Here is a 17,202-nt window from a genome sequence, read left to right as displayed (position 1 = left end):
GTGGAATTGTTCCTCAGGCGATCTATATTTGCACTCTCTCTGAGTGCGATACTATAGTGACGGCTGCATGGTTACAGCTTTATCTCGAATAGTATCAATCTAGAAGTAACGATAGTTCATAAAGTCATTACTGCTGTGCTGCTGGGAAATGTCAACACTTGTTGATGCTGTATTTTTAGTTAATTTAGCCCATGTATTGAAATAAAATACCTGGGGTTATGTTTGTTTTCTTCTAAAAGAGACGAAAAGTAATCAGATCTAGCAGTTTTTAATGGTTTTCTGTAGGATAGGTTACTTTCCCGCCAAGCAATACGAAATATCTCTATTTTTGTTTTCCTCCAGCTGCACTCATTTTCCAGGCTGCTCTCTTTAGGGTGCGAGTGTGCTCATTATACCACAGTGTCAGACTGTTTTCCTTAATCTTTCCTTAAGCGTACGGAGCAACTGTATTTAAAATGCTATAAAAGAGAGAATCCATAGTTTCTGTTACATAATCAAGTTGTTCTGAGGTTTGTGGATATGCTAAGGGATTGGGAAATAAATCAGGAGAGATTACTTACAAAGCAGTCTTTTTGTGGTAGAAGTGATGGTTCTACCATACTTGTAACAAGAAGTAGAATTTTACAGTTTTAGCTAGAAGTTTGCACAAAACTAAATAATGATCTTGAGATATCATTGCTTGGCTGCATAATTTCAACACCATCAACATCATCATTCCATGTGACACCGTATTAGATTGAAGAGTATAATTTCGACATTGAGTAGGTCACCTGGAGACGTGTTTCTAACCCCAATAGAGTTCAGAATGTCTATGAATGCTGATCCCAATGCATCTTTTTCATTACCAACATGGATATTAAAATTAACAACAATTAAAACTTTATCTGCAGCCAGCACTACCCTCAGACCCTATAATATCAGCACATTCTTTAATAAGTCTGTATGGTGCCTGGTGGCCTTTATACAGTAGCCAGTACAAACACATCAAAGGGGATTTATCATTTAACACTTCCTGTTTCTCTGGACAATGTATATACGAAGCACTATGTACTTTAAACGAGTTATACCTGAAGCCTACCCCCCTGAGAAAATCCTGAAAACATTGTTTAAAAATTGGAAGCAACACCTCCCACACTTACCTCTGGCCATGGCTCAAGTTCAGACACCTCTTTTTAATGTTTATTTTTTAGTGATTTCCGACTGGAGAAGTTGAATATCATTAGCGCCAGCATGAATAACAATCTTACTGTATTTATGTTTAGCCAGCACTTTTAAATTAAATTTGCGCTCTGGCTCCCGGTAAACAGTGAACTATGGTGGCTGGTGTCTCTTTTTTTTACGTTCCCGTACAATAGAATCACCAATAACTAGAGTACTTTGATCAGGTTTCTCAGTGGGGAAACCTGTTAAATGTTGTTGATCGGATGGAAGAGCAGTGTTTTGACCTGTGGTCCTATGCCGCCGTTCAACATTCACCCAGTTGCCCTGCTTCAGAAGGTGCTGTTTACCAAAAGGACCGAACAATGTTACAGGACTCCCTGAGCTAGATGCATCCAAAGCCGGTATCTAAAGCCCTCACATTCTTACTGTCCTCAATTAAAATTTTGATGTGTGTCGCTAATTCGGAAATCTTCTCTGTCAGCCTAACTATTTCCCTGCAATTTATTACATGTGAATCCCTCATTCAATTCCCGCTAACTAACATGATGGCAAGCAGTGGCAAACAGAGCAACAATAGCAAGGAAAAGCCATTACTCACCGGGATTGATGAACTGATTCCGTGGGTTCTTACCACAGTTGTTTGATGAACTTGTAGAAAAAAAACAGAACGCGAAGAGAGAAAAGAAACAGAGCGAGAGAGAGGAGAGAAAGTGAAAAAATAAAAGGAAAACAGCAATAGGCACGAAATGGAAATGCTAATGACAAGCTAACCGGCGAAAAGCAAATGATCAAATTAATCAGATTAGATTGGTAGATAACATCAGAAGTATGGTGGGAATTAAGTTATATTTTATCACTTTAAACAACAGAGAGTGATAGTAAGAGAGAGATTCTAACAGAAAAAAACAAAGCTACAAGGAGCTACAATAACAAACCAGCAGCACGTCAAACAGGAAACAGGAATAACACTGTCCAACAGTGACACCCGCAGGACGCAAAGATACAAAAAGCAACTACTTTAACACTTAACGACATTTTAATGACAAATTCTATTTGTACCACTGTAGTTGAGGTCAAGAAAAATATTCATGACACTGTTATAAATTATTTGACAGAGTATTATGACAGATTTATGACAGGTGATGTTGTTTTGGTAATGTCAAGTTGTCCAGTGAATGTCACTTAATGACAGTTTTCATAAACATGCATAAATCACCACCTTCATATTCAATGACACATGTCCTATGGCATGATTGTGAAGGTGTCAATGATCAGTCCTATGCACACCCCTTCAAGTAAAATATTACCTATTATTCTAAGTGTATCTGAGAAATCACAAAACATGGTTAAATAAGTTACATTAGAGAAAGTTAAGTTACCATTTATCAGACGCTTTTATCCAAAATGAGAAACTTACAGTGCAATAACAGGCTATCAATTTTTACCCTATCATGTGTTCTCGGGGAAATCGAAACCCCCAACCTTGCGCTTGGTAACACAATGCTCTACCCACTTGAGCTACAGGAACATTGATCAACTTGGTTCCTATAGCAAGGGTTTGACCTCCTGGTTAGATAAAGTCGTACCTTAATTAATTGTGTACAATTTTATGGGGATTACAATCAAAGTATTCTAGAATGAGTACAAGTATATGGCACGGGGCCATCTAGAATAGTTAGTTAGTCAGTCGTCTCTGTCTAATGACCAAGATTGATAAGTTTTGTGAGTATGAGAATCCATACTGAAAAGACTGAACACACAAGAAAACCTTCAGCCACCATTGGATATCCTCCAGTTGGGGTCAATCGCGTGAACGTTACATATTGAATAATCGAACAGTGTGTACAAGACTCTCGCTAGGCTAGTTGCAGGCCTAAAGCCCCTGCATTTTTATTATGCTGAACTAAAGTTTAGATGTGTGTCACTAGTTCTGAAATATTGTCTTGGTTGGTCTAGACAAGCTAGTTTTATGCATTCATGACCCCTAGACCTGGACTATTGTAAAATGCACTGCTCGTTACATTTGTCCTGCATCTTTAATAAAACAAGCTACAGGTAGTCCAAAATGCGGCGGATAGAGTCCTTACCAGGTCAAGAAATAAATTATCAATTACCCCCATAAATTTACACAGTCTCTGTACTGGCTACCTATTAAGTTCTGTATCATTTACCAAAAATGTTATTAGTTACCTAGACAAGACCCTTAATGGTTTAGCTCCTGCGACTGCGAAACTTAAAACTAGTCTACAAACCACGCTCACAAACTCCATTACGCTCCCTAAGTTTGCAAAACTCTGGACTTTTGGTAGTACCTTGGATAGCAACATCCAGTAAAGGAGGTAGAGCTTTTTTGTTTGCATTTTTGGCTCCACAACTCTGGAATAGCCTTCCTGATAACGTGCGGGGTTCAGACACACTCTCTCTGTTTAAATCTAGATTAAAGACACATCTCTTTGGCCAAGCATTCAAATAATGCATCTCATAATCTTGTACTGCAGTTAGATCCTATCAAATGTACATTATTATCCTTAGTTTGGGTTTGAACAAATAATTTTTGCTTGGTTGAAACAGCGCTACTCTAATTATGTCTCATTCATTATGTTCTGCTGTGGCCAGCCAGATGAAATCATGAGCACTCACACAAGCTTCAGTCTGGATCCAGCCCTTGACAAAGACCTGAGATGACCGAACGACCCGAGAAGAGATGATGTCCAACCCCTCAGAGGATCTCAGATGATGCCAAGGATCCTAAAAACAACATAAATTACCAAATTTTGCTACAAAGTTTGATTGCACCATATAATTATGCTGTTAATAGTGTTCATCGTCTGCTTGATTACGTCATTAACTGAATTTTACCATACATTTCTGCCATATGTACATCAATTTGACATGTCACCACTGATAAGCTACTACTAATATGACAATAAATTTTATAGTTTAGAAACTTAATTTTCTGTAAAGCTGCTTTGCAATGATTTGTATAGTGAAAAGCACTATACAAATAAATTTGAATTGAATTGTCTGTCAGCCTGATTATTTCCCTGCATTTATCACAAGGGAATCCCTCATTGCTGACAGAGAAGGCTACAATAAACATGTGCCAAACAGTGTGTTTATGTGTTTTTTTAAATTCTCAAAAATCGTGGTAGCCACAGCCCATGCTCTAAACCAGGGGTCGGCAACCTTTTCGCATGCACATCGTCTGTGCAGTTCTGGTGTTTGTCAGTTCTGAGCATCGTTGTGCTATGTTTTCCTCCTGTGGATTATTAAAAGTCAGTGTCTGTGTGAAATCCCTTGTTTCCCCCTCGTTCCTCGCTCCTAACAGTAGGCACGTGTGACAGCTATAGTCACACAGGTCTGTTTACACACTAAACATGCTACAATAGTGTTATAGCGCCGGCCTTCTTGTTCAGCGGCACTGGTTCTGGTAGTATTGTATCCATTCATTCTTCCCATAGAGGTTTAAAATGAAAAGTTTCTGTTAAATCGCTACAAGCCATTTTACTTTACCATTTAATTTGTAGTTTAAAGTTTCTCTGTGTCTACTAGAATAAAGCATGAAATAAGTACAATCACATCAAATGTTTCAAAACAGAACTGGGATATGTTTTATCTATTTTTGAAAATGTTTATATATTTTTTTTAGTATACTTATAAAATAAATGTAGCTTACATTCAATGTCTATGTCTTTTTCACTAATTAAACACAAACCAACCTTACATTAACATACATTACTAAATAATTTAACATGCAAGACATCTTCCATTACAAACCTAAATATAATTAGATTAAAGCATGTGCTTTGTTCAAAACAAGCCAAAGGCGGAAGTGTTGTTTTTCTTTTCTGATTTTATTCAATTCTAAAGCAGAATCTCAGCCCAATGCTATGGAAAAAAGATATGGAACAGGTGGTGCTAAATGTGGTGTCCTTCACAGAAAGCACTGGGGAGGGAACGTTATTATTTTTCTTTGCTAGAGTCAAGGACAGCTCTATTTCAGGACCACATTGTGGACAGCGCCACCGATATGAATCAGCAGTCAATATGTAGAACGAAATTAAAGCACTAAAGCTTCGAATTTGGAATAAGAAAGATCACAAATGATAAACAAATCTCCTTTAGTTATTAAATTACAGGTGTGACACGGATCATGTGAACCCCTACTATGTACAGAACCTTTTTTGTATTTTTATTTTTATTTTGCTTTCATTGACGCACAAGATGTTTTCAAACATTTCCAAATCATACTGGAAAGCATTTCGATCAGGATTTATACAACAAAGACGGCAAACCAAACACTAAGACATTCTGAAATTCATTAACATTTTACTCAATTTGTGTTATGTTGCTAGTAGAATATGTTTGTTTTTTTTTCGTATTAAATTTAAGTGGAAAACAATGCAAAATGACCGATATTTAATGGTCTCGCATTTTGCGTCTTCCACTTTACAAATCCTGTTCAGTTTATTAATCTGCGACTGTACAGGCTCAGTAGATGGCAGCAAAGCCACATTTTAAATCGACCCGCGAAAATAACCCTCGCTATCAAGCTCAAAGAAATGCCATCGGACCAGCGCATATTGCAGCCATTATTAGTATCATAGGAACACTGTGAGACATGTGCCGTCTGCTGATGAACTGTGCTGCACTCTTTTCCAGAGGGTGTGGGAGCTTGAACGTGGTGCGTTATACTGGATCGGATGCGGGGTGCTGCATTAAGAATGATGAGCTGCGTTTAATATAAATATTCCTGTCATGAGCCTGCGTAAACAAAGTTGTCATCAAAAACACATTCATCGACACACGCCCAGACATATCGCCAAATGTCATGCTCATACTAAAAATTAAAAAACTGTTGCTCCGTATTAACCATCTTGATTTTACATTTTGCTAGTCAGTGTTGACTTAAATGCGTACATGACTCTTTTCTAAGAATTCATCGTAATTCAAAAGTAGAATTTTGCTAAATTAATTGAAAATTCAAACTACATGCTTATTTGATTCGTGAGTTCTAATGGAAATGGTGAAATATGTATCACAACTCTTTCAGATATTTAAAGACTTTTTTTTAAACACCTTTGGATATCCAGAACCTCTCCCCTTCCTCCATTTGGATTATTATTGGACAAGTATTCAGGTTTTTAATAGTTTTTAGTCGATTCATGCATTCATTCGTGCATTCATTCATGTGTTTTCCAAGTTTTAAAATACTAAAATAATTTCTTTACATATATTTGTATTGGGATGTTCTTCATTTGTGATCATAAAACTGCGCACAGATTGCTTTCTATAAGAGTGTTTTATATTAAACATATGTTGGATTCAAGAAAATTTGATTTCGTTAGGATCAGACCCAAATATGAGCGTAATTCTACAAGTAATCCAACACGGAATTTATTTATTATTATTTTATATATTTCCCATAATGTTGAAGTCTCATTCCTTATCGTTCCTATCAAACCATATAAATCACATAAAACCCACAAAATCAACTTAATTATTTGATATTTATATGTAGACCCATAAGAGTCTGCAGACTGTAGATCTCCATCCATATTCCCCTGTATCTCACATGATGGTTGAGTCCAGCGCCTTCCTCTAGATGCGGACTGCCTCATCGCTCCATTCTGTCTCCACGGTTTGGACCGAGGGAATCACTTTTGGTCCCAACACCACCGTGTCTCGTCTCTTCAGTGGCTATTCTCGGTGATATGAGAGCTAATATTGACGATTCCGTGTGCCATAGGCGTCATATGTTCTTACCAAAGCTGGATCTCTATGCATTACTGTGATCGGAGAAAATAAAACGCAAGACACCGTGGCGCTGCGTGGAATTACAGCGGACACGATGGACACATTGAAGCAGATCCTGCTGCTTTTCGCAGGTTTTGTTGCCGCAGCTCACGGTAAGTTGAAAGTCTGTTTTATAAGCTAGGTGTCATTGTCATTAATCCCCTATAGGAATACGACTTTTTGGGGGGTATGACTACAAAAGTCCTTTAGACCTTGAATATAGATGGACGTTGACTTTGTGTTTGATGAAGCCACATCAAAACTTGCACATGGCAAGCACACAAAAAGTATTTTTTTTTTCTTTTTGTCTGATTAAATGAGAAACATATTACCTAGCAAGATGATTTCGGTGAAATTACGAGGATACTGAATTTCGATTGATTATATATATATATATATATATATATATATATATATATATATATATATATATATATATATATATATATATTATATATATATATATATATATATAATTTTTTATTTATTTATTTATTTTTCGTCACAATGCCTGTTAGACTTCAGGTAGTAGGTTAGGAAGAAAACGCGATTCATTATTTCTCTTAAAATTACATCATGGTATTTATAAGCAAAATACAAACCTCGGAGGGTATTTTACATCACATAAACGTGCTGGTATAAACTTTTTTGGATCACAGACAGTTGTGTTGCGTAAAGAAAGGCCTATGGGTCGTCTGTAGTCATATGGTTATTCCTAGCCGTCTATGGTCTGTCACCCGTTCCAGAGAGGCTCTATGCGTTTCCTATAGTCTGTCAGTAGACTGACTTTACAGTCTGAATCTAATTTAAAATTTGTATATTTTATTATTTTATAACCTATAACCTAGGCTGTAGTGTGAAAGGGAGACACAATTTAATATTCAGATGTGAGAATTTGCGCATAAAACATAAGACAGTTAACTTATAGGAGTCTGATGTTTACGTTAAGACATTTTTAACTTTTAGACTATATGGATATTTATACATTCAGGTCGATAAATGCACTGCAAACTTTATTTGATCTATTTCTTTTTTCTTTCTTCTTCTTTTTTTTTTTTTAATTACAGACGGGTACATTTTCTAATAGACGTCCTGGTGCTGTAGCCACAACTATTTTAAGTACCAAAGTGTTTGTAATGCTGCTAATGGATATGCAAAAAAATCTTTTAACTCAACAAACCGTTATTTTTGTTAACTTTCATGCACTGATTTGTGCATTTCACTTACGCCCCCACTAGGCGAGAACTAGGACCTCTAGAAGGCTGCTGCACGCGCTATTCTACGAGTTACAATGTAACAAGTGTTGCTAACATAATGTTAACGGTGTCTTTTTAAATTCGACAAGCTATGACAAATGAGATATAATCAATTATTATTATTATTATTATTATTACTATTATTATTATTATTATTATTACGTTTTTACATATTTAAAGTATCAGCTATTAATTAGCACGTTTTTTGTTTTCCTTTGACATCTCATAAAGCGTTTGGTCCCAGAAAAATGTGACGCGTGACGTCAGACTTAACAAGCGAATAATGCCTCCTCTCTCCAGCAACAGAATCCTCTTTTCTTTACTTATTCCGTTTCTGTGTTTTTTTTCTCTATCTGTTCCATCATCATTTTTTCAGATGACGTTGGATGTATTGATGATACATTTCGTGTAATGTATGCATAGTTGTTTTTCATTAATGTCATCTTTGAATTTGCAATAAAAAGAAATAAAAAAAAAAAATCCTCTCTCCAGCAACAGCTGTCACTCACATGAGATCGCATCAATAGCAAAATTGATTGCAGATTACAAATTAACACATTATACAGATAGACCTTGCAGTATAATATACACAGATCCTTGCACATAGCATTAAATTAAATAATACAGGAAAAATGCAGTCTCGTGGCATGCTCACCTCTATTACCTCACTGTTTATGTAGGCCTACTTGTGTGAATGAGCACCTTTACCCCGACAGTCTCCTCTTTCTGTCTGTAAACTTCAATTCAAAGGTTACTTTCTGTATTCCCATTATGTTCAACGTTTTAGAGGACATGCTTTTTCAGAAGAATTAGTGATGCTGCAGGCACTTCCACTGCTTCCCAAGCCTGTGAAAGAATCATTAGTTTTGTCACAGCTGTGCCATCAAAGTTAATGACAATGACTGTTGCTATTCCTTGTTCAAAGGCATGTGGGGAGTTTTCAGGGACAGAAATTAATTAATCTAGTTTTATCAGCCATGATGTGCAAAATATTAGAAAGCATGGAAAGTTTATTTGTTGCTCAAAATACATCAGTTTTTGGAGTAGCTTTCTTTTTTCCCCTATTTTCCCAAAATGATGTTAAACCTGATTATAGCCTGGCAGTTTTGTAATTTTATAGCCCACCTACACAATTAATATAAAACCAAGCACCAAACTTTTCTGGATATAAATGTTTCCCACAGGGTGTTGTGAAAAAAAATACAAGCAAATACAAAAAAGAATAACAAGCAATGTATGGACTTTGGACATACTGTATCCAGGGAGGTCCAGTGCATGCTCCCCTGTAAGAAAATGTTTTTAAAGTTAAATGCACCAATCTTGTGTAGTTTAAGAGCTTAGATAAGAAGAAGAAGAAGAAGAAGAAGAAGAAGAAAAGCAATTTGAACAATAATATTGACAAGATCAACAACAATAACAATAATCATTGTTTAGATGCAAAATTTCCTTTAAAATACATTTGCATAATCACATTGTAAAGTGTGCAGTTATTAAACATTTACATTAACATTTTTAGTTCTTCATTATTACCTTATCAGCTCTTTGAATCAGTAATGGTTTAATTAATCTTGCTGACTGACACTCCCCCAGAGTTTTGAAATGTGTTTCTGAAAAGTTAAACTTTTTTTGACGTCACAGCATTTTAAAAATGCGGCATAAGCATCTGAAAAGCAGTCTGCTCAACAGTGAAAGATGTCTGTTTAATACCTGATGTTTTACATCAGAAACAAACTTTTGTCTTTTTCATGACCACTAGACTAGAATCTGATGTTATAGTGTGAGTGAATTGTAAAAAAAGATCAGAGCTATGGACAATATGTCATGGGTGTAAGTCCCCAAAGTAGCTACGCACCAATAACAGATTACAAGTGGAAAATATGTCTGTTGTTATCTTCTAAGCTGCATTGAGACATGCCAGAAATGTGCAGTCTTTTGATATAAATAGAGCTCCATTTTGATGAACTGTCACAGTGGAAATTTCTGACGGGGATATGCACATTATTTTGCATTGCTGAAGTAAACTATTTTATGTGAATGTATGAGACTTCCAATTCCTCAGCCACAAAATTTAAATAAATAGAAAAATATAACAAACTGCAGTAAACTGTTATAAAAGTGGTAGCAATGCATCTTATCTTTGTATATGTAATTTAATAATTACTTTGATTATCTTTGAAATATTGTTAAATCAACTATAAGATGTGGTGAAACTGTCCAGCCTCAGGTCTCACATGCAAATGTGACATTCAAGGTCTTGAGAGAACAGTGATTGAGCAGGGGCTTTGTTATTAAAACAGGCCCTTGTTGACTCAAACACACTAATTGAACTGAAATGTCACTTAGGTGATTAACATGTATATACATACATTTTTTTTATTTTTATTTTATTGCTTATTATTTATTTATTTATTTTAATGATTGCTTTGCTGTGTTTGTTTTTTTTAGCCATACTTTTCTTTGAAAGGTTCCATGTCACCATGTAATACTGCAACTATTTGCAACTAATTTTATTTCAGTAATATATATTTCTTAGTGAAACTGGAGTTAATGAGAATAATTGCTTGATTTTGAGAATAAAAAAACTTGATTTTATCCACAGGGATGTGATTGGATCTTGAAAAGTAGGCATACCAGAACCCCAGGCAGGGGTGACAAGAAATTAGAGTCAACTGTGATTTTTATGTTGATGTTAACTCATAGCTTTGGTACAGATATACAGTGGCAAAATGCATATCCATCGCTGATGAATAAAGTACTTCTATAAATAAATGGCGTCTAGAGGAACACTTCGGTTTTGACTTGGAAAAAAGGGGTATGTCAAATAATTAAAATGCAACTAATGTCTATGCACACCACATCTTTTAAATGGTGTTGATTAGGCAAGCAGATGCAAAGTCTGGAGCCAAGAAACATCCATAATTCAGTGGACAGCTGGCTCGATGTGGCAGTGCAACCTTTTATTTCAAGTTTTTTGACAGCTTTTCCTCAACTTCCCAGTTCTTGTCTACATGGCTCGTTTTGGTCACAAATGCTGTGTCTACCCATTCTGGTTGCTTGGGTTGTAGATGTGATGACCCATTTATGTTATGCAAGTGCAGATCTTTCTCATACAACATGCATATAACCAGTTAAAACATTTGCAATTCAAAGCAGACAGAGTCAGCAGAAATGACTACTTTTTGATCTATTAATGTGATTTTAAGGTTATGGAGCTCAAGAAAAGAGAGGGACATTGACTAAATACTTTGAGATTCAATTTAATTAGACTACATGTTAGCAGTGTTGTAAAATTGAAATTGGCCATTTTTAACAAGCACTCTTAGCTTTTTTTTTTTTCAAAAGATTGTAGATGTTTTAGTATGAGTGGCGGCATTTAGCTAATATTGTTTGGATGTATGCAGAAATCAAGCACCTTTCTTAAGACCTAATACTTAAATGAATCTGGAAATTTCAGTATAGAGTCACAATATCTTAATTCTATAATTCAGTACAATACTAAGTGGTGTAACAATACCGCTTAGTGTTAGAATGTGTAAACAATTACAAATACAAATATAATAAATATAATTGATCTCAAAATTCCTTTACTTTCACAGAGTAATTGTGTGTGTGTGTGTGTGTGTGTGTGTGTGTTTTATTAAATCAGCTTTCTATTGTAAGCCTTGAAGGACAAAAAGAAAGTTAACATATGACCACTCACATATGATTTAAGTTCATGCGAACTGAACAAATGGTTCACCAAGAATATACAACAGACATGACACAGATTTATTTGTTTATTTATTTATACAAGGAACAGGAAAACATAAGATGCAGTCCTTGTATTGTCTTATTTAGTATTTTATATTATTGCAGATAAATGAAGGATAAATAAAACAGATTTGATGGAACAAATAATACTAACTGCCACTGATACTACCACTTTTGGTGATTGGGTAACAGTACTATTGCAACACATATTGTGCAACACTATTTTGTTATGTTTTTTTTTTTCCACAGTCCTTTGATTAGTCCATATCCATGCACATTCATGTCCTTATTAATGTTGCCACTAATTAGATATTTGCACTGTGGCCCCACAGGAAGTGTAACTTTATAATGATGTCATTTGAATACCATAGTGTAATGGCTTTTTTTTATTTTTTATTTTTTTGGATAATCCATTTAATTAAATATTTTTTATTTTTATTTTGAAAACGATGGAAGTCAGATATAAATTATATATCATCATGCAAAGCAGCAGCATATCTAACACTTCATTAAAAAAGAATAATAAATAATAATATATTATATACTTATACAATCTTAATAGACACACTTTATTAAGTTAAAGGGTTACTCCATCCCAAAATTTTGTCATTAATCACGTACCCCCATGTCGTTCCAAACTCGTAAAAGCTTTGTTCGTCTTCGGAACACAATTTAAGATATTTTGGATGAAAATCGGGAGGCTTGAGACTGTCCCTTAGACTGACAAAACAGTGTCAAGGTCCAGGAAAGTATGAAAAGCATTGTCAGAATAGTCCATCTGCCATCAGTGATTCAACTGTAACGTTATGAAGTGACGATAATACTTTTTGTACACGAAGAAAACAAAAATAATGACTTTATTCAACAATTCCTCTCCTCTGTGTCTCTCCAAATCAGCATAGCGCCATTTTGACACTTCCGAGCAGTACGCAGATGGCGTACGCTCTTCTGTGTCAGCTGCGCTGCATCGATGCACTGTTTGCTTTCAAACCAAAGCGTAAAAACGCGTAAAAAAACATACTCTTGCGGTGTGGCTGACACAGAAGAGTGTACGCCGCTTGCGTACTAGTCAGATTTGTCAAAATGGCGCTACGCTAATTTGAAGAGACACCGAGGAGAGGAATTGTTGAATAAAGTTGTTATTTTAGTTTTCTTCGAGTTCAAAAAGAATTCTCGTCGCTTCATAAGGTTACGGTTGAATCACTGATGGCAGATGAACTATTCTGACGATGCTTTTCATACTTTTCTGGACCATAACACTGTTATTTATTTGGCAGTCTATGGGACAGTCTCAAGCCTCCCTGTTTTCATTCAAAATATCTTAAATTGTGTTCCGAAGACGAACAAAGCTTTTACGGGTTTGGAACGACATGAGGGTAAGTGAATAATGAAAAAATTAAATTTTGGGATGGAGTATCCTTTTAATAAGTTCTTCCACACCATGATTTCGTTTGCGACACATATTTTTGCTTTCACATGTAAATAGTGAACAGCAGTCTTCCCCACTAATAGCCATGTAGGTATACTGTATGTACCATGGTATAAACAGCATTTAATGGCAAAAAGTCTGCTTTCATTTTGCGTTTTACATGTATACTGTATTGTTCACTCTGTGAGTGATTAATTTAGTCCTCAGTAGGTGCAATGTTAAACTCTGTCTTTTAGTAGTGCTATTGAAATTATACATCCACTAAAATGCTGTTAGATTTTGGACTGAGGACAGGTGATATAACAACTCTGGGATCAATGTGGCTTCAGTTGCTGTAGGAGCAAAGAGACTTGTGTTATTTCATGTTGATTTAGGGCATTTCTGAGAGTGTCTGTTTGTTGTCAAAGGGGAGAAGGAGGCAGAAATAATGTACACAGTAGCAACTCACAAGTAGGACTGGGTAGAAGGAAACAACTCCTTTCAACCCCTATCCAGTGAATCAGCTCAGCTGGTTCAGACATGTTGCTATGGTTTTTCTCTTGACAGATGAGAAGCACTATCTTACAGCAGGAGAAAGGCCATTAACTTAGAGCTGAAGCAAGCAGACTGGCTTTCATTTCAGTCCCTAGAATGATGAGCAAAAATATCACTATGTTTGACATCACCATACCATACAGGGAAGAATTCAAAATTCAGTTGCTTTATTTCAGCACAAATCCTGCGTTGTTTTAACCACCCACAACCCAGCAGAACCAGGCACTACATGCGCTGGTCTAGCACTGAGTTAATGTCATTCTTTTCGGTACAAAATTACACAAACAGTGATTATTATTTGCCAGATTCATAAATGTCAGTGCTTGGTATACTTGATGTGGCATTTACTGACCACAGAAAGCAGGTGGTAAATGAAAGTTTGTTTATTGTTAAAATTCTTTCTTATATTTGAATTGATGATTGACAGGGCAGTTAAAGTAGTGACAGAATGCATGTACTTAAGTGACAAAGCGGTCCGTTAAATACACAATTATGATGAAGTAGCTTGCCTATACTTTTCTGCTACACACTCAAAAGTATGTACTTTTTTGTCACAAAAAGAGCACATACTTTTAGGGCAAAGTATACATTGGCAAATTGGGAAGCAGCATGTTTCTCATGGAAATGCAGTTCATCTGATACATATGATGTCACAATCTGTGATGAAGCAGTTGAGATCCAATGAACATTTGATCACTGACATAAAACCTGTTGTAAATCTTTTTGAGGTGGAATTTTTAAATCTGTAATGGGCATTGCATTTGACATTTGGTCACTGCTGGGGATGGAGATGAAGATTGCAGAATAAAGGCTTGTATTTGGGTCTGTTCAGTTCCTTAAAATAGTATGGATTCTGAAAATTTGTTTTACAGTACAAAATAAAATTGATTACTTTTATGTCTTTATGTCTATTGGTTTTGGTGTATTTTATGTTTTATTGTCAGTCACTGCATAGGCCTATAGTGAGAAAAAATATATATGATATAAAATATATATGATAAGTGCTGTCGAATGATTAATCATGATTAATCGCATCCAAAATGAAAGTTTTTGTTTACATAATATATGTATGTGTACTGTGTATATTTATTATGTATATATAAAGACACACACATACAGTATATATTTTAAAAATATTTACATGTATATACATTTATATATTTATATTCTTATATTGTATATTGTATACAAATATATTCAATATATAGACACCATATTTGTCTTAAATATATACATGCATGTGTTTGTATTTAGATATAAATAATAAATATACACAGTATACACACGTATATTATGTAGACAAAAACGTTTATTTTGGATGTGATAAAGTTTTTGACAGCACTAATGATAATTAATGGTTACTTCTGTTCATAAATATGAAGTGTGCAGACTAATGCACTTACAAATAACAACACATAATGTGTTAGCATGATTTCATTTAACCTTCCTGTCTGGATAAAAATATAATTAAAAAACATGTTAACTGTCACCCCGTCCCGTATACGGGACGCCTACATTTACTTCATTAAACCCTTATCTAATCATGACAAACTATATATCGTTGGAAAGGTCTAAGACTCCTAAATAGATATTTTACCAATCTTTTTTGTTTAGAATTATGTAGGAAAAGTAATAGATTAATTTATGACAAGAGTGCACCCTCAAAAATCAACATCATAACAGGAGTTCTGACCTTGTCAAAAAAAGTCTTCTTCGTTGCCTTTTTCTCTGTCACACTTTAGAAATAATCAGAAATGATATATCAACTGAAAACATAAAATCTCAAAATTCATCCTTTAAAACCCATTTTAAAATCAGACATTGCATTACCATGAAAATGGTTATGTTATAAAATGTTTTTGGTTATGAATTATAAAGACTTTAGTTTGGAAAGTGCACTTTCAAGCCTCGTTAAAATCTGTGATATTTAAATAAAAAAATAATAACAACACATAATGTGTTAGCATGATTTCATTTAACCTTGCTGTCTGGATAAAAATATAATTAAAAAATAAATAAATAAAATAAAAATAAATGTAATTACCTATATTAGGCATGCATGTGAGAAATATTGATACATGTTTAACCAAAATTGCATTGGATGAACAAGACAACTTAACAGTTCAAATAACATTAAACTTCTTTTTTTGACTGAATAATAAATAAGTGCTTTATAGAGTATGTATTTGTACTTTACTGCAGACTTTGTGCAGAAACTGAAGGATAAACTGAAATTATTTTCTGTGGTAATCTGACACCAATGAAATCTCATCAGTAAAACACAGCTGTTGACCAATCAGAATCTGAAACTAACAATTTTATAAGTCTTTTAGTATTAAACATTGAATATTACTTGAAGTCGCGACATGATATTTGCACATCCTGGGTACTGCATTTTGTTTTCTAAGCATACACACTGATAACATAAGTCTGAAAGCTGTTGTCTGACACAAAGTCAACTAAAAGTTATGACATTTTATGATTGTAATTTTCAGTGATTTATTCTTGCATCAGGTTTCAGAGCTGCAATAGCTTTTTAGCATCACACTACAATTGGACTACAAATGTTGACCTCACTTTCTGATTAACATTTGTCGTGTGGTATAATTTGTTTAAAAATATTAACAGAGACCATATAAAAATATTTAGTGCATGTTACTGCTTCTTAAAAAAACAAAAACACAAACAAACAAACAAACAAACAAACAAAAACATTAGTTAGTGTTAGTTTACCCTAAAATATATATATATATATATATTTTGTCATAATTTATTCAACAAATTGAAATGAATGGTCATTCTCCAAAAAGTATAAAAGTGGTTCATATGACTCATATACTATTTAAAACCTTTTGAAGTCATAATATAGCTTTACATGGGGAAGGACTTACTGTAATGTAAACTCTTCTGTTCTTCCCATTGGTTCTTTAAGGAATACACCACCCCAAAATGAAAATTTTGTCATTAATAACTTACCCCCATATCATTCCAAACACGTAAAAGCTTCATTCATTTTCATTCGATATTTTGGATGAAAACCTGGATGCTTGTAACTGTCCCATAGACTGCCAAGTAAATTACACTGTCAAGGTCCAGAAAAGTATGAAAGACATCGTCAGAATAGTCCATCTGCCATCAGTGGTTTAACCGTAATGCTATGAAGTGACGATAATACTTTTTGTACAAGAAGAAAACAAAAATAACGACTTTATTCAACAAGTCGTCTCCTCTGTCTCTCCCCACATCACTGTAGCACCATTTTGGAAAACACCTGCT

The 17,202-nt window shown here is 34.7% G+C and overlaps 1 protein-coding gene across 5 annotated transcripts in view; it reads left to right on the top strand.

Annotated features, from left to right (window-relative positions):
- The first annotated feature begins 6,821 nt into the window (after positions 1–6,821).
- The window catches only part of LOC109072910 (CUB and sushi domain-containing protein 1-like), a 492,278-nt gene continuing 481,897 nt past the window's right edge, over positions 6,822–17,202 (top strand). For all 5 annotated transcript variants that reach the window (XM_042736246.1, XM_042736245.1, XM_042736243.1 and 2 more), the window contains exon 1: positions 6,822–7,070. In XM_042736246.1, the coding sequence (XP_042592180.1) occupies positions 7,013–7,070 (58 nt within the window). In that variant the 5' untranslated portion in view covers positions 6,822–7,012. The remainder of the gene's footprint in view (positions 7,071–17,202) is intronic.

Source organism: Cyprinus carpio, chromosome B13 (assembly GCF_018340385.1).
Source record: "Cyprinus carpio isolate SPL01 chromosome B13, ASM1834038v1, whole genome shotgun sequence".
Taxonomy (NCBI): Eukaryota; Metazoa; Chordata; class Actinopteri; order Cypriniformes; family Cyprinidae; genus Cyprinus; species Cyprinus carpio.
The sequence above is the reverse complement of the archived record's forward strand: the minus strand, read 5'-3'. Positions and strand labels throughout refer to the sequence as shown.